The sequence below is a fragment of the Pinus tabuliformis genome, chromosome J (genome assembly GCF_031772625.1).
Source record: "Pinus tabuliformis cultivar Carrire ecotype Pingquan chromosome J, CPIR1, whole genome shotgun sequence".
Classification (NCBI taxonomy): Eukaryota; Viridiplantae; Streptophyta; class Pinopsida; order Pinales; family Pinaceae; genus Pinus; species Pinus tabuliformis.
Window position 1 is genome coordinate 203,590,787 of NC_142295.1, and position 19,162 is coordinate 203,609,948.

At 41.9% G+C, this 19,162-nt stretch overlaps 1 protein-coding gene and 1 non-coding gene across 2 annotated transcripts in view; one reads left to right on the forward strand and one right to left on the reverse strand.

Annotated features, from left to right (window-relative positions):
- Positions 1 to 2,586: 2,586 nt before the first annotated feature.
- TRNAW-CCA (transfer RNA tryptophan (anticodon CCA)) lies at positions 2,587 to 2,660 on the reverse strand. Its single transcript has one exon. It is a non-coding gene; the product is annotated as a tRNA-Trp (tRNA).
- Positions 2,661 to 3,672: 1,012 nt separating this feature from the next.
- LOC149226380 (D-amino-acid oxidase-like) overlaps positions 3,673 to 19,162 on the forward strand; it is a 55,088-nt gene continuing 39,598 nt past the window's right edge. The window contains exon 1 of the mRNA XM_089377474.1: positions 3,673 to 4,672. Coding sequence (XP_089233600.1) covers positions 3,682 to 4,672 — 991 coding nt within the window. The 5' untranslated portion in view covers positions 3,673 to 3,681. The remainder of the gene's footprint in view (positions 4,673 to 19,162) is intronic.

Below are 19,162 nucleotides of genomic sequence, written 5' to 3' on the forward strand. Positions count from 1 at the left end.
TCTTTTCTTTTTCTCTCTCATTTTACATTAACACTAAAATCATAAATAAAATCAACTATACTTTGCAAACAACTTTGAATTATGTCATTGTGCCAAGAGGTGCTCCACAACCCAGTATGGAGGTGATGTTGTAGTGGTGTAAATGTTTCCAACAATTTAACATAAATTCAAAAAAATGTAACTATTAACGTAATGTCAGCTTCATATGTTTTAATTACTATTCAAATTAAAAAACATATAGATGTAAATGTAACGTAATGTAAAATGTAAAATATAATGTAAAATGTAAAATGTAAGGCACGAAGCTACCAATTTGATTAGAAGAAATATGTATGTCTATAATGTAAAGTTAACATACAATTGTTTCTTTAACATGTTATTTATTTATATATTATTATTGGTATAATAATTAATAATATTGATTATTATTATTCCAATATATTATTATAATAATAATATCCATTATAAGTATTACTATATTAGACCTTGGATATATTATTGATTACACATAGTGACAATTCTCGACCAAAGAGAGAGAGAGAGAGAGTGACAAGGGAGAGATGGAAAACACTGAGGGAGAGAGGAGAGGAGGGAAGAGAGAGGGAGAGAGGGAAGAAGAATGACATAGAGAGGGAAATATGAGGAGAGAGAGGGAGAGTGACAAGGGAGAGAGGGAGATAGATAGATATGGAGAGGGGGTCTATGTTTGTGGGGTGAGATAGAGAGGCAATGAAGAAGAGACAAAGGGAGATAGAGACATAAATGGAAGGGAGAGAGAGGGAAGAAGAGAGAAACAGGGAAAGGGAGGAAGGGACAAATATATAGATATGAGAGGGAGCATGTGTGTTTGGGGGGGAAGAGGTGAGATAGAAAGATAAATAAGAGACGGAGGGAAATATAGATATAGATGGTGGGGAGAGAGAGAGAAGGGGAGAGAGGGAGGGAGATAAACACAAAGATGTAAGGGGGCGAGAAAGAGAAGAAGAAAAAGACACACAGACAAATACAAATATTATATAGTGCTATATAATATTGAACATTATTAACCATGGAAGAAGAGGAAGGAAGGCTTTACAAAAGGCAAAAGAAGTTGGATTTAGAAAGCCGTGAATTGATTTGAGTGTAGATGTTGATTCATAATCCTATTTGATTGATAGCACTTGATGCATTGATTTCAGTGTAGTTGTTAATTCCTAATCTTATTTAATTGTTTGCATTAGATGCATTGATTTTTATGTAGATGTTGATTTCTAATCTTATTTGATTGTTTGCACTAGATGCATTGATTTCAATGTAGATGTTGATTTCTAATCCTATTTGATTGCTTGCACTAGATGCATCGATTTCAATGTAGATGTTGATTTTTGATTTGATATAACTAGATGTATGATGTATATTAATTTCAAAGCAATTAGATTAATAATGTGCATTGATTTCTTTGCTATAGTAATTCAACCATAAATAAAATATTTGAATTTTCATATAAATAAAATGTTCACTTACTTGAAATGTTTACATCTTGAAACTATAAATTATTTGTAATTGACTACATTTTTAATATTCCCATTTTCCATCATTCAACATTGTTAGCCACTTTGCATTCAATCAAACTAATAGAAAACAACTACCATTGAAACTTACTTGGGGTTTAACACTAAGGTGTACGCATTACTGGCTCTTATGCTTGTACTGGCTAGCTCTTGGGCTGGCTGGTCTTGCTTAGTGAGCGACTGGTCAATTCTAAAGTGATAACCTGGCCCTTATCTATTCTTTGGCTTGAAAGCCACCTTTCAGTATTTCAATTCCCAGATCTCAAGGCGTGGGATGGCTAGTCTTGCTTGCTTTGGTGCTGGTCCTGTCCTATTAGGTAAATTCCACCTTTTATTACTGAATTTCCCAGCAAGGGTGCGCTAGCACGCTCGTCCCTCAAAGGTAAACGCCACCTTTTCACTAGAAAATTGACCATCTCCATACGCTCATCGTTCGCAACCACTTCGAACCAAAAGCATTGTAAAACGCCACCACCCTTTACGCCCTTGTTAATGGCGGGGAGGAAAGTCCAAGCATAGCAGGAGGTTCACTCATTCAGTCCTTCCATGCCTACTATAACTATAATTAGTTATTTCGGTTTCTTATTGGCTTCTATCATTTTCACCCTAGTCCTATTCATTAGTTCGAGCAAGATACAACTTATTCAAAATGAAGGAAGGGGAAACCCTCTCAGTTCACTATTTCAATTTCAATAATTTTGTTTATTCCCTCTATATAAATTTCTAATCATTGAGATTCATAGCAAATTAAGGGTACTATCCAGTATAGCTATTATCCCTACTTACTCCGTTGAATAGAAATGATTGAGGCTTTGCCATCCGGAATTGTGTTAGGTCTAATTCCTATAACTTTGGCCGGATTATTCGTAACTGCATATTCACAATACCGACGTGGTGATCAATTGGATATTTGATCCTGGAATATCCTCCAATTTCATTGGCCTCCTACTTTTCCTGGGAGGTCAGATTCCATTGCTCGTTCCAGTTGGAATGAATTATCGATAATTTTGACGGTTGGATTTGATAGGAACAGAATCACGCTCTGTAGGATTTGAACCTACGGCATCAGGTTTTGGAGACCTACGTTCTACCGAACTGAACTAAGAGCGCTTTCTTTAATATTCGGAGACCTGCCCCTACACCAACACCAATATATTGGAAGAACCAATATAGCAAATAAGCTAATAGGCCATTGTGCAGGCCTCCCGGGGATGGAGGCCTCAATATATCCAAAATAGCAGAAGAGAGTCACAATAATTGACATTGGAGAATAGCTACTATTAATATTAGAGAGCAATAGAGACACGATATGATGATTATTACAATAGCTCGAGTTAAAGATTTGAATGGTCTATGATTTCAATCGCCCTTTTCACATGATCGATATGAAAAGATGGCAAAACTAACATGTGTGACAATAAGAGCTCTAGAAGAAAATAATTTGAGTTTGATCACAATGAAGACTAGTTGTAATTGGTGACATTCTATTATTCACATTTTCTATCATTCAACATTGTTACACTACCAGTTCGCATTCAAAACTTTCATTTCATCAATTTTCATCATTCAAGACAATCTTTATCATCTCAACAAAGTGAGATAACTAAGCAAATTTATAATTAAAATGACCAGATTAATCTTAAACATATTTAGCATATTTAAAATGATAAAAATAATTAGATGTTCAACAAATTCCGTGTCGCACGATTGAAACCATACTAGATCCATCTTAACCTCGGATCTATCAAGTGCCAAAAGGGATCAAATCTCTTGAAGTGCAAACCTTTCCTCAAATTTTGCACTCAAAAGAAAAGTTTACACCTCAAAAAATTTAATCCCTCTCAATACTTGAAGAGATTTAATCCTTCTGAATATTTGATAAATCAAAAATTAAAATAAATTTAAAAAATATCTAATATTACATAATTGATATCTTTCCTTTTTTCAATCAACTTCCATTAACACTAAAATTATAAGTCCAAGTCCAATTATGCCTTATAGACAACTTCGAATCAAGTCATAATTGACATCTTTCTTTTTCTTTGCCACCTTGCATTAACACTAAATCACAAATAATTTCAATCATTCCTTGTGGACAACCTTAGATTGGATCATGAACAACATATATCCTATGTTACAAACCATACCATACTCCTTTCCCTCTCTCCACCATATACATTCAGGTAGATATGCATTTCTATTTAGATCTCCATACACAAAAATGGTATTCAAACTATGTACAACATCTCTGGTTAGCACTACGATCATCACTCGCCAGTCATCCACTCGTGCACTGCTCCATATCAGAATGGAATCATCCTCCACTTCCACCTCCACTTCCTCTCCGAAGAAGAAAATCCTAGTCTGCGGAGGAGGCGTTATAGGGGTCTGCACTGCTTACTTCCTCGCCAAGAGAGGAGCCCAAGTGACACTGGTAGAGAAGTCCGGTATAGCATGCGCTGCCTCGGGCAAGGCGGGGGGTTTCTTGGCCTTAGACTGGTGCGACGGCGGCCCGGTCTCCTCTCTTGCAAGGGCCAGCTTCCTTTTGCATCAACAGCTCGCCGAGGAGCTCGACGGGTCGGCCTCTTATGGGTATCGGCGGTTGCACACTCTAAGTTTCGATATTCAAGAACAACTCACTTCGAATTCAGAGAAATCGGGCCTTAAATCCACTTCACATTCAAAGAACTCGGAGCTCATTCCGTCTTGGGTCGATGGCAACGGTGCTGTCAATCCTGCCTCCATCGGAACCCCTCAGACGACAGCCCAAGTTCATCCCCAGTTCTTTACCAGGGCGGTTCTCTCGGCCGCGGTTGAGAAGTATGGTGTTAACGTAGTCACGGGGGAAGTGCAGAAGGTGGAATTGGAGGGGGGCAATGAGGTTCGTGGGGTGGTTGTTGATGGAGAATTGGTGCGGGGCGATGCTGTTGTTCTGGCACTTGGGCCCTGGTCTTCTAAGAATGAAGTGATTTCAGGTCTGTTGAAGATATCTGGATTAAAGGCTCACAGCATTGTTCTTAGGCCACAGAACCCGGAGGCCATCGGACCGCAAGCTCTGTCTCTCAAGTACGTGACTGCTCAGGGAATATCCGTGGATTCTGAGGTGTATCCCCGTCCCACAGGTGAATTGAATTTCAGTTTTTTTCTTTTCTTTTCTTCTCTCTATATATTTCTCTTTTAAGTTAATTTATTTGGGAAAGGGCTTCAAGAAACTTGCCGCGATCGCTGAGGATCTGCCCAGCAAAGAGCCGACTTTAGGTGCCAGGGTCGAGGAGCATCTATTTGACTTGTGTCGGGGCAAAATCTGACCTTAGGTTTCCAGGTTTGAGGGGTATATATTTCAATTATCAGGTCTTGCATCAGGGCTCATCCTTTTGAAACTTTGTAACTCATGCTATGCTGCTGGTCGGGCATTCCACAACAAGAATAGGGCCCTGGTTGACGGCTTAACATTATGTTACCATAATAGAGAAACCTAAAGCAAAGCGTGACGTTCCAATACTGAAACTGATAATTTTTCGAGTTTTTTAAATACGCGTGCAAAAATTGTTTTGAAAAAAATAAAAATTTGAGGAGATCAATCTATTCTACAAATAAACATATATACAAATATAAAATAATATTATTAATGACAATAATAAGTAGGTTATTTGAAATAAAAAGTACATCTATTTGAAACAAAAAAGTACATCTAGGTCTGGTCTTATAGCTTAATTTGTGATATTTGATCATACTAGATTGTGGTTTGTTATTGTACTCAACATTGTGAGGTATAGTTTGCTTATATGTGAGAATTAGAAATTTGTTTCTAAGTTTTAGGAGGCTGTTAAATCTAGTTAGGTATGTTGAATGGTGTCATTATTGATGTCAACCACCGTTCTTGAACGCTCTTAATATACGTCATGATTACATCAGTGGAAAACCTTCAATGCACAAGTAGCCCTGGAAAGATGGCAGAAAACCCTAGATGCACTGCCTTTTGTTGGCCAAAATTACATGGTAATTCATGATTGTTCGAGTCTGGACCATCCTTTTGTTGGCCAAAATTACATGGCAATTCATGATTGTTCGAGTCTGGACCATCCTTATTGGATTCTCCTTGTCGAACAGTTTCCGGTGGTATGTGGCGTGCCCCGAGAGCCCTAACAGTTTGTGAGTTATGCCTATTTCAAAACGAAGGAGTCAAGGACCCGTCTTGTGGGCTGAAACCCCACAGGGTGTTGATATGGCAATCCTCCATTGGATAGCATTTCAATTCAAATCATGGGTATTGGGCTTTCATCAATTCTTAAGGCTAACGTTATCCTTGAAGACCTGAAAAATTCTTTTTATATATCTACCAGGGGTCTTGGCTTCAAAAATTAAATCCTAAATTCCAAAGGGAAGGGGCCTCATCCCTGGGTTTCATTTTAATTAAAATTCAAAATTACAAAAGGGGATTACCTTCCTAAAACTCCTCCAACGATTCACTTTTAGAAGCCCCTTTAAAGTCCATAAAAGGCATTCAATCTATTATCGTCCTAGGCAAGCACTTGAACGAATTATCTTGTGATATTATCTTCTGCAATTCTTTTCGGTCCTATGGAAGCATTGATCTGACGTGAGGCATATCGAAGAGGTCTTGGTGGTTTGATGCATGAGTTTTATTATCTTATCTTGCAGAGGGGTCTCGGCTCCATTCACAATTCAAATTCTGAACATAAAGGACACATGTGGTGAAAGTGCAGGGCTTTAAAACAATAACTCTCCATCCTGTGATTCTAAGATATTTACGGTTTCCCCTTGCGGCCTTGGTCTAATCAATAAGAGTAATTTCTGTGGTGACAAACATCTGAAACATGTGTGGTTCATTGATTCATTTATCCTGTGGCCTATGTCTTGTTCTGAGATACACCTGTGGTCTTGTTTTAATAAACCTGGGCATGATTTCTGAGTCACATTAGGGTGAAACACATGATTGATGTCTGTACTTCAGCGACCTTGATCGACTTCAGCGGCATCCTTATATATGCAGCTTCATCTTTGGACGGTTTAGATGTTACAATGGCTTGATGATTGCATCGTTTGGGTCTTTTCTCAGTGCCTTGTAGGCCAGCGAAGGAGGTGAAGACTGTGCATGATCCATAGCATAGTTGTGATCTGTTTGACCTCCATAAAAGGGCAGAGATCTAACTCACACTCCTTGACGAATTTTGTGGACAACGTTTGTAATTTGAAGTATTGTTTGATGCTCGGTTTAAGTATAGCTTTTGTTATAGCATTTGAGCCTTGTGGTCTTGACTGGTTGGCATTGGTCCCTCATAAATCACTCGTTGGTTGGATCTTGTGTGACAATTCTTGTACAATGAATTGATTCTCGGCCTATTATAAAGTAGTCACGATTATATTACAGCTTGGATCCTTGATCATTGAAAAGGTCTCACTCCTACTACAACGTGTTTTCACTAGTACAAACAATCAACGGGGAAAGGCTGTGCCTTATGTACAGTGATGTGGGTCTGAAGTGTGTTGTATATATTTATATTCTTGTTTTGTGTCTGCCAAACAAAACTGACTATAGCAACAAGTTCAAAGTTTGATTCCTTACATTCACAAAGAAATTTTAGGGTGACTTGAAAAGCAGACAAAGGTATGATCTTTTATAAGCAAGAATAAAGGTATGAATATTCTGAATTCTGAACCTGTGCAAAGATTCTTAGTTGCTGCTTTAGTTTGGAACTGAAGGCTAAGGGTTTCTTCTACTAAGAAGTCTGTTGTTAGGGCTTTTCATATCTTCAAGGAGTTTGGGCTGTATCACCACTTTACAATTAGGGTTTCTAACCTTTTTGCAGCAGTCTAGTACAATGTTGATCATCATTAAAAGTTTGATTCTGTTCAACAGTAAGGGTTTCAAGGTTATAAGCTAGGGTCTCATTGTTCTATCGCTTGGACCTATTTATGCTATAGCGACATATACATGACTTTGTGATAGCTGTACTTGACAGTGATACTTGTTGATGCTTGTGTACTTGATAGTGATTGACTTGATATTATTTGTATAATGCTTGCGTGCTTGTCCATATGATTATCTTGATATCCTTGTGCTAGAAAGCTAACATATGCAGGTGCTTCATAGCTATATCTGAGCAACTACAAGACATATGCCAGTAGGCCTCTTTGGGTAGAACTTGAGCAGTTGCAAGAAGGTCATAGAGCTGACCCAAGGCATCTAGGACTGAGCCATCATCGAACATCAGTGCCAGCAACATATAAACCGGTACTTGCAGTAGCATATTGATTGATATTTCGTTCGACACTGTTGCAGCAGCATAAGGTCAAAAACAAATTGAGGACAGTTGGTTTGGGCAACTGCTCCATGAACTTCTTAATGCATATTCATTCGTGAGCATTGCAGTGTTTGTGTCAAGGGAAACCATGGTTGTCGTACAATGATAGTGTCAAGGTGGGCAACAACTACATTGGCAGCAATGGTAGTAGTGGCAGTAAAAGAGACAAGACTAGAGGCAAATTTGATTGACAAAAGAATCAATGTGTAGATTCTTGTTTTTGTAGTCCTCTATTGATATCGAGCACATGGGGATCTAGTCTGAAAATTGTGAAACATGGTTCACCGGCTAATCAGGGTGGCAGGGTGGTGCACGACAGGAGAGTGGAGTGTCCTTAAGGTCGAAGCCTGAGAACACTTCAAGGTGGCAATATGGTGCTAAGGCAGGTCAGTGCATCCTTTTAGTCGAAGCTGATAAAACACATCTAGGTTTGAATGCTTTCCTGAAGGCCAGTCATCACAAAGCCAGGGCGGTAGGGTGGTGTTACGAGATAGGTTGCAAATTGTCGCGAGGTTGGTAGCCTCCAATCAATTGTAGCTGGTGAATTGTGTCTCCATTTAGTTGTGGCTAATAAACCATAGTAGGTCGTAACCTACTAAGGGTCAAAGCCTCCATCCAGTGGGTGTTGGTAAAACGAATCTCCATATTTATATTCAGGGAGTTTGAGGCTTCCTTGTGTAGTTGCACTAAAGTGATGTACTGAAATGCGCATAAATCCCGTGTGTACTGTCTTTATTACTGCACATTGTTGAATTGTATTGTTTACTGTTTCTGTTATGTGATGCTGATTTATGTGAACTTAATGTTTTGAAGATTAAAATAAATGGATTGATTAGAAATATTGATTCACCCCCCTCTCAGTGTTTCCAACAAGATATGAGAGATTCTCTTCAACTAGTTGGTTCCCATCTTAGTGTGTTGTTGAGATATTCTCTCAACAAGTTTCATTGTCACTTCCAAAAAATGTGTTTCATTGTCTTTGAGCAAATGGCAGATACGGAAAAGGTTGTCAGAGAGCCCACTCTAAATGAGCCTCGGATGGGATCCTCTGTTACATGAAAAGCTAGTGAAATACTTGCATCTTATAAGAATCAGCCACTAGGAATTATAAAAACAACATCCACAAAAAATCCAATTTGGGAAAAAAAAGTACATAATAATTTATTTATTATTATTTTTTCAATTTCTTAATATTTGATCAACAACGCTCCCTTACCTAGGTGCTGATGGCATACCGCATCATGCGACATGGTATAAAAGTAGATAGAGAGCTATCCTCGTGCTAAAAAACAGACTTACACATGATCTTCTAGAGAATAAGGTTGAGATTCTCTAGCATTGTGAGATCTCAGTAAAGGCAGATGGAACTAGAGTGCAAAAGTCTCCAAACAAGACAGGACACCAATGAACTTGACCATACAACGAAACTAAATACTGATCCTAGAAACACTTTCAACAACTCTTAGCAAATTGGCACTTGGTTTTCCACGATATTGGAGTCTAGGATAGAATCTTAAATCACTGATGCTACCTATCCAAGTATCATAACAAACTACTTTGCACAGCGAAATAATATACAACAATAAATCTACTAGTGCACAAAATATGCATGACTTTTTACAAAATTTTACAACAACCCAACTTCGTTATATTAATCAAACTGATAATACAATAATCAAATTGATAATACAATAGTCTAGGGCTCTTGTACCAAGGATAATGGCCCTCATACATCCACTGATATAATACAACAACAACTAGGGCTTGGTGTTGGTCACTTCGACAACCAATCTACCTTGAAGAAAGTACTATGATCGTCTAGCTGATGTAGAGCTCCTCAAAACTGCCTTGGTTGTACCCTCTACACATCTACCTGGTCCTTTGGCTCCTAATCTCATTAGCAACTCCAATCTACCTCTATCAATGAACCAACACCATTAGGCCACTGAAGTGGGCTCCAGCTACTCTCTCGTTGACTGTTAGTCCTTTACACATCAACACATTGAGACTTCCGTCGAGTTGTTCACAACTCTCAACTACCCACTGTTGCTCCTCAACTCTTTAGGGACATTCTTGCTCGATGAAGACACACTTAGGGCCGAAGAGCTTCCCACTATCACTGTTGAATGCCCTTCTACAACAATGAACTTAGGGCATGGAGGACTGCCCAACTTCTGCTATAGATGTCCTTCTCCACAAGGCAAGTCTAGGGCAACTCAAATTGCTGCTGGATGATTAGACCTATGAGCTCTTCTTTTGCACTTCTAACAATCCCTTAGTCCTTTAAGGGGCTTGTTCGTAGGGGTGAAGCAAGCCTCTACAATCCTCCACAATTTGTTCTTTAGGTTGCTCCAATTCTGCCACTTCTAGCAGCCTAAAAGTCCTTCTAAGTTATTGCGCTTAGGGCTTAGATTTGGTCCACTCTCACACTGCCCTCCAACAGTCTACGAGCATTCAATACAAAGTCCTCTCCTAGGACCTCTCATCCACTAACATCCAACCATCAACAAGAAGTCATCTGCAACTCACTGTTGCAGTCTCTTGCCTTGGGATCTGTGCCACCTTGAGCTCTGGTTAAGGTTGAAGTCAGGCTGCTACAACACCTAAAACATGACTCCTATCTTTGTGTTCCCTTGTTTAAACACCTGTCACCCTTTGCTGCCCTTTTTAGGCCTTCTTCACACACAGTTTAGCCTTGGGATCCTCTTCAAAGCACCCTACAGCGTGCTGGTTTGCTACAACAATAGGTCTCAGCATCTGATCAAAGGGTTACACCCTCTGTTATAACTGCGTTGTCTCCTTAGTAGCTACGGGTAGGGAAGAAGGCCCTAGACTTTGCCTATCGACCCACCAAACTTCCTCCACAAGTTACTGTTACTACAACATTCTCTACGACCTAGAACAAAGGCACAATACCATGCACAAATAGCACAAAATTTACCAAACGTCCTTGGAATCAGCGGCTAGGATCTGCACATAAGTCTCCTCCAAAATAAGCCAAGACACATCCTCCAATCCTCTTGTTGGGTGCCTCAGACCTGTGGCCCTGCTGCTCAAGGAATCCACACCCTAAACAGACCCAAAACTTGTGCTCCTTCATTCTCTTCTTCGCTTGCCTCAGTCGCTGCCAATTTCAGACCCAACCTTTGGATGAAAGATTGTTAATTATAGGTATGTTCTATGCTTAGAGCAATTTATTTCAATTTTCACAGTTAGCTCAATATCTTTTCCAGATTAACAATCACATCAGCATTAAAGTAAACTGCAGATAGAACATAAACATAAATTGCAGAAGACAAGCCAAGACAAGAGGACACAAGATGTGGCGCTACCCAGGGACAAACCCCAATGTGGGGAAACCCTTGATCAATTCTTCTTATATGTTCTTCAATAGTTCAACAGAGCGAGAGAGATAGTATGTTTACAGCAGAAGTCAACACTTTGACTTATCTAGATAAGAGCATAGATCATCTCTAAGAAGATGATACATGAGATCAGTTGAAGACATGTTGCTTCAACTAATTCTCCAAGGTGACTCCTTCACCAATCGTTGTGCTGCATTTAGTGATCATGCTGCACCTCACCGCGTTGCACCATGCTACACCCATCATCACTATGCTCAGTGCAAGTTATGGTCGAACACGAGCCATCATCACCGCAAACCAATCCTACAAGCACTCATCCTCCTAGATCAAATGACAAATACAACTCGTGCACATCCCTCCAATCTCGGATATCCAACATCGTGATCCAATGAAGAAACTGGCCTGCCAATAGGCAGTCCATTGTTGATTTGGGTAGCGTCGAATGTGCTCTAGCCACGAAAATTGGTGGAGAGGCTAAAGCACATGAGATTTCCAATACCCATAAATGGTTTGGGCGGAATCTAAACAGTTTGGGAGATATTAAAATAATTAATATTTTTAATGAAGTTCCTAAGTTTAAATTTAGGGAAAATAAAGTATTAATGTGAATTAATATAAAACTGAGTTAGAATGGTCCAAAAGTCATGGATCAAGCCAGATCTAATCTTAGCGGTTGATTAGGGACTTAATCTCGGCCGTTGAATTGTCAACGAGAAAAGTATAAGAGGCTTCAGGGTCACTTGGAGAACACATTGAGTTGATCAAGAATTCGATTTTCTAGGGCAGGGCTTGCTGACAAAATCGAAGGAGTGATCAGAGTTGCAGCGGAGGGGCAGTGAATACAGAAGCAAAGAGGCAGAGAGGGTACCGGGAGCATCAGCGCATAAGTCAGGAGAGAGGGATGCAAAGCCAACTAGAGGCCACACAGAGGCAGCCAGGAGCTGCGCAGTGCCAGAGAGAGCCAGCGTGGGTGATGCGGAGGCTGACGCAGTGCCTCCAAAGGCTGACGCTGGGCCAGAGAGGTTGACACTGTCCCTAGAGGCAGACGCTGGAGATTTCATGGGGCAGTTTGGAGCTGAGAGCTATGGGATTGTTCATTCGGGGCTTTAGTCGAAATATCTGTCTTCCATTGAGAGGTACTACTATCGAGATCAGTCTCTGTTGGGTGAGCGGGTTTGGCATCCAGATTGTATTCGGAAATTGCTTAATAATAGAACCCTCAGATCGCTGCACCGGTTTTCCTGGATTGGGTTTTTCCAGGGACATTAGTCCAAAAACAACAGTGTCATTTGTGTGCTTGTTTTTCCTTCAATTGATGATCTGTAATGTGTTGAGCATGTACTTGTATTTATTTTCAGTATTTACATGGTAAATAACTTGTTAATTAAACAAAACAAGTAGGCAGAAATAAATCAGAAAGTACATGAAGGATTTCTAACAGTTAGACTTAGAAATTCCAACATGGTATCAAAGCGTGATTGCAGATCACAGGATAACTGAGGGCATCAATCGAGCAGGGAAAGCAGCAGCAGAAACAACTGTCCCGAGTGACAGACGCTGTTCCTAGCGGAAAACAGCAAGGAAGAGGTGACGCAGTGCCTGTGTCATCAGTTCGAGCCAGGAGGAGGATCAACGCAGTGGCAAAGAGGAGTAAAGTTGAGCTATGCAGTGCCTGATCATCTTTCTCAGTCAGGAAAGATTGACGCCCGTGGTCAGGAGGTGCGGATTTTGCTGGTGCTGGGTTTGTGCAGAGCCTAGAAGCTCTAACCTTCAGTTCGCTGGGGCATAAGAGGCTGTGGGTAAGTTGCGGAGTGAAGCTAGTGGGGTACTGTGGTTAGAACAATACCTAACAGGGCAAGACCAAGGAGGAGGGAGTTGCTGCCAAGGATTTCTAGCCAAGAAATCCAGATTAGTGGTGCAACTGCACTAACGATCGGAGTGGGGGCATCTCGACATTGGTAGAGGGTTTTCCAGGAGGGAAATCGAGGCTTAGAGGGAGTCAGACCAAGAAATTCCAGGAGGGGAGTAGAGGAGCAGCGAAATGGCAACTAACGCGGTAAGAGACCAGGACAGACTGGACAGAGCTTCAAACTTCGTAGTCTGGAACGCCAAAATCTTATCTGTTCTAAGACAGGAATCCTCTCAAGGACTTCGCCTTGAAAACGATAACAATCCTAGTTGACCCGGTTGAGAACGATAAGTACGAGGAAGCAATGGCGAGGGCCAAGGCATCATCCTTGATGGGGTCAAAGACCATGTAGCACCACATATTGCCGAAAAGGAAACGACAAATGTGATGTGGGAGGCCCTGACGAAATTGTATCAACATACTTCAGTGCAGAAGAAGATGCTACTAGAAAATCAACTACGGTCATACCAGATGCATAAGGGAGAACAGATCGACATCTTCCTCGGTTGATTGAAGGAGATCCGAGATCAGCTGACTTCCATAGGGGCCACGCCGGATCAAGAATTGATGGTGAAGACAGCCCTAAACGCAGTCTCAGAAGATTGGGAGGTGTTTGTCCAGAGCATACTGGGTAGGTTGACCCTTCCAGATTGGGAGGAACTGTGGGTGGCTCTTCGCCAAGAAGAGATCAGAAGGCTGACCAAGGCGGGAAGCAGCGGCAAGGGGTTCAGAATCAAGGAGGAAGAGGAGGATGCTGTCCTAGCATCTGAGGGAAAGCAGGAGAAACGGAAGAAGGACCTCTCCAAGGTCAAATGCTTCCACTGTGGGGAACTGGGTCACTATGCGAGCTAGTGTCCAAGGAAGACAAGCAAGGGAGAGGCCTCCGAGACCAAGGCTGCGCTAGTAAGGGGGAGAAGGAAGTGAAGACAGGTGATGATTGTGCCATGAGTGCTCACACGCCACATGAGAGGAAGTGGGGAGACATCGCGCTATAGTCAGATGGACTACAGGCAATGAGGGGTAGGATCCTCGAGGTACCTAGCCTCTCGGATTATACCTTGCTACGGGAGCCCCGAAGAGGAGTAGCAGTACTAACAGATGTTGGTAGAGACGGATGCAGATGGAGCGACAAAGGGAGCTACAGTGTAGGAGTCCTAGCAGAACGTGAGGCAGCGGTGCAAGATGCACAAAGTTGTTGCAGCAGCGCAAAGGTTAGAGAGGGAGCACTTGTCAGTGACATAGGGAGCTTCAGCATCAAGAGTGTTTCTAACCTGACGAAGATGTCAGAGTTGGGAGATCAGTTACTTACTTCTCAGTAACTGAGTTCCAGTGTAGTAGTTAGCAGTGGTGGTGCTATGGGCAGCACGATGCAGCATGATGAGAGGGGTTGCAGTGTAGATGTAGTAGTGGCAGTGGTAGGGCCATGCGCAGCAACACGGATGCAAAGGGAGCTGCCGTACAGATGCAACAGTGGCAGTGGCAGTGGCAGGGCCATGGGTAGTAGTACATGATGCAGCAGTGCAGAGGATGTTGGGCAACGGGCCTAGCATCAGCACAGAGGCCGATGTCGGATGATCAGGGTGATGCTCAGTGAGGAATATTACTAGAGCATAGTCCTCGCTAAGAGGGACTGTTGCTTTGGTGTAGCATTGGATGTGCTCTAGCCATGAAAATTGGTGGAAAGGCTAAAGCACATGAGATCTTCAATACCCAGAAATGGATTGGGCAAAATCTAACCAGTTTGGGAGATATTAAAATAATTAATGTTTTTAATGTAGTCCCTAAGTCTAAACTTAGGGAAAATAAAATATTAATGTGAATTAATATAAAATTGAGTTAGAATGGTCCAAAAGTCATGGATCAAGCCAGATCTAATCATAGCTGTTGATTAGGGACTTAATCTCGGCCGTTGAATTGTCAACGAGAAAAGTATAAGAGGAGGCTTGAGGGTCACTTGGAGACCACACCGAGTTGATCAACAATTCGATTCTCTAGGGCAGGGCTTGCTGAGGAAATTGAAAGAGTGATCACAGTTGCAATTGAGGGGCAGTGAATACAGAAGCAGAGAGGCAGACAGGGTACCAGGAGCATTAGCACAAAAGCTGGGAGAGAAGGACGCAGAGCTAGCTAGAGGCCACACAAGGCCAGTCAGGGCCCATGCAGAGGCAGCCAGGAGCTGCGCAGTGCCAGAGATAGCCAGCGTGGGTGACGCGGAGGCTCTAGAGGTTGATGCAGTGCCTCCAAAGGCTGACGCAGGGTGAGTTGGGGTGACGTTGGGCCAGAGAGGTAGACGCTGTCCGTAGAAGCAGACGCTGAAGATTTCGTGGGGCAGATTGGAGCTGAGGATTTACGCCGAAGTTCTTCTTACAACTATTATGGATCACAGAAGCCTCAATTCAACAACTGTGGGATTGTTCATCCGGGGTTTTAGCCGGAATATCTGTCTTCCACTAAGAGGTACTACGATTGAGATCATTCTCTGTTGGGTGAGTTGGTTTGGCACCCAGATTGTATTCTGAAACTGCTTAATAATAAAACCCTCAGATAGTTGCACCGGTTTTCCCGCATTGGGTTTTTTAGGGGCATTAGTCCAAAAACAACAGTGTCACTTGTGTGCTTGTTTTTCCTTCAGTTGATGATCTGTAATGTGTTGAGCATGTACTTCTATTTATTTTCAGTATTTACATGGTAAATAACTTGTTAATTAAACAGAACAAGTAGACAGAAATAAATCAGAAAGTACATGAAGGTTTTCTAACAGTTAGACTTAGAAATTCCAACATCCATCACATGAAGCAATCTTGATCAAACCAATCTCGTCCATGCCAAAGCAATCCCTGAACTGTCCCAATGATCTTTGACAAGACATAGGAAGTCCATGATCTGCAAACCGCCACACAACGTACTATAGTGCACCAAGTTCATCATCGATGCAACAAAACTCCCAACCCATCTCATCATGTAGCCTATTGAGATCACATCTCCATGTCTTCAGTGGAACCCTCTGCTCCATGATCTAGACAACCACAACTCCCTCTGAGCTGCTTCGCTGTGCACATTCTGATTCATTGACCCTTCAAAGTAGCTTTGTTACCATGTTGTTTTTCCACGATACTGGACTCTAGGATAAAATCTTAAATCACTGATGCTACCAATCCAAGTATCACAACAAACTACTTTGCACAACGGAAAAGTATACAACAATAAATCTATACTAGTGCACAAAATATACACAACTTTTTACAAAACTTTACAGCAACCCAACTTCGTTATATTAATCAAACTGATAATACAACAGTCTAGGGCTCTCGTACCAAGGATAATGGCCCTCATACATCCACTGATACAAGACAACAACAATTAGGGCTTGGTGTCGGTCACTTCGTCAACCAATTTACTCTGAACAAAGTACTCTGATCGTCTAGCTGATGTAGAGCTCCTCACAGCTGCCTTGGTAATACCCTATACACATCTGCCCGATCCTTCGACTCCTGACCTGCAGCAACTCCAATCTGCTTCTATCAATGAACCAACTCTATTAGGCCACTGATCTGGGCTCCACCTGCTCTCTCGTTGACCGTTAGTCCTTCAACACATCAACGCATCGAGACTCCCGTCGAGTTGTTCACAACTCTGTTTGTGAACAACTCTCAACTACCCATTGTTGCTCCTCAGATCTTTAGGGACCTTCTTCCCACTAGTACCTTCTTGTGCTGCCCAATGAAGACACTTGGGGCCGAAGCGCTTCCCACTATCACTGTTGAATATCCTTCTCCAACAATGAACTTAGGGCATGGACGACTGCCCAACTTCTGTTGTAGATGTCTTTCTCCACAAGGCAAGTCTAGAACAACTCAAACTGCTCCTGGCTGATCAGACCTAGGAGCTCTTCTTCTGCCACTTCTAACAATCCCTTAGTCCTTTAAGGGACTTGTTCCTAGGGCTTGAAGCAAGCCTCTACGATCCTCCACAAGTTGCTCTTTAGGCTGCTCTAACTCTGCCACTTCTAGCAGGCCTAAAGTCCTTCTAGGTCACTGCACTTAGGGCTCAGATTTGGTCCACTCTCACATTGCCCTCCAACAGTCCACGAGCTTCCAATACAATGTCCTCTCCTAGCACCTCTCATCCACTAACATCCAACCGTCAACAAGAAGTCATCTGCAACTCAGTGCTGCTGCGTCTTGCCTTGGGATCTGTGCCACGTTGAGCTCTGGTTAGGGCTGAAGTCCGGCTGCTACAGCACCTAAAACACTGCTCCTATCTCTGTGTTCTCTTGTCCAAACTCCTGTCACCCTTCACTGCCCTTTCTAGGCCTTCTCCACACACTGTTTAGCCTTGGGATCCTCCTCAAAGCACCCTACAGCATGTGGTTATGCTACAGCAATAGGTCTTGGCCTCTGATCGAAGGGTTACACCCTCTGTTCTAACTGCGATGTCTCCTTAGTGGCTGCGGATAGGGAAGGAGGCCCTAGAGTAGGCCTCTCGGCCCTCCAAACTTCCTCCACAAGTTGCTGTTGCTACAGCATTCTTTGTGGCCTAGAACAGAGGCACAATACCATACACAAATAGCACAGAATTCACCCAAACTTACCTCTGAACCAGCGGCTAGGATCTGCACATGAGTCTGCTCCAAAACAAGCCAAGACACATCCTCCAATCCTCTTGTTGGGTGCCTCAGACCTACGGCCCTGCCGCTCAAGGAATCGAAGCAGACCCAAAACTTGTGCTCCTTGCCTCTTTTCTTCGCTTGCCTCTGTTGCTGCCAATTTCAGAGCCAACCTTGGAATGGAAGATGCACCTAGGATGTGTAGAAATGCCTCTAACATCACTCCAATTTATATCTAACCATGTGGTGTCACCAAACATTAATTTGGGCAACCATAATACTCAAGCTGATCTGCTCTAGCTGCCAAATTAACCTACAGCCACATAGAAAAATTCATATCTCATCTTAGACACCTTGGATTGGAGTGACTTTCACTGCCCCTCTCTTCTAAGGGTCCTCTAACACCTCCATGTGTCAAATCACTCAAATGCCTCATGGATTCACACCCACCAGCTTGGGTGCAAAGCCCACAGGCTTGGGTTCTAAGCCCACAAACATATTTGTGTGCCAATTCCTCCAAAACCCACTACCCTAGGTTTTGGAGTACCTCCCAAGCTACAAATCTCAACAGCACTCCCAACACTATGGATCCTGTGTCAATGGACATTCTTCTTGCATTGAGACATTGGATAACAGATGTTTATGATGTAAAATCAAGAAGTCGCTGAGAGTCATACTGCTGTAAAGGCCGACCAAAACTCCATCGCCTATCCCTTCAAAAAGGCTCAGGCATCCCCGTATTCATTTTGAACATGTTTGTCTATGAGATTACCCCCTTAACTCCATAATTGATGGATGGTCAGTGGCAATCAGTCTATAATCTCAAGCTAGAGAGCACCAATCCTTCTAGGAGTGTGTGGCAAGCATCCCACAAGTCCACCCAGAAGAAGATGCCTTTCTTGCTCATTATGCACATCTGAAAGTCATTGCAAGTTTGGTTTGTTGGAACTGGTAGGGCAGCAGGGTAGGTTAGTTGAAAGCATGCGTGTAATTAGAATGAAAAAACATACTAATGATATTTAAATTTCTCTGAGAGCATGTCTGAAAATGCTCCCTTCAGGGAGAGATCTCATAATGTGCCTTATTTATCGAATATTTTGAGGTTTAATTTTATAATTATTAGATCCAAATTTTAAAGTTAAAGGTTGTGTTTTAGAGTTTTTGTATGGTATGAATATGGGGACTTGACTCAATCAAAATTTTGACCAAACATTTGTCATTTATATGGAAGGGCCATATTTGGCTGAATTCTGCTACTATGGTTAGAAGCTTCGTACTTTCAATGAATTTTATTTCCTCTACCTTATCTTTGGTCCTTTTCCATTTCACCAAAATGATAACCAAGAGGGAGTTCTATTCAATCAATTAAATTAGCTTTTAAACTTAAACAAACCTAGAATCCTAAG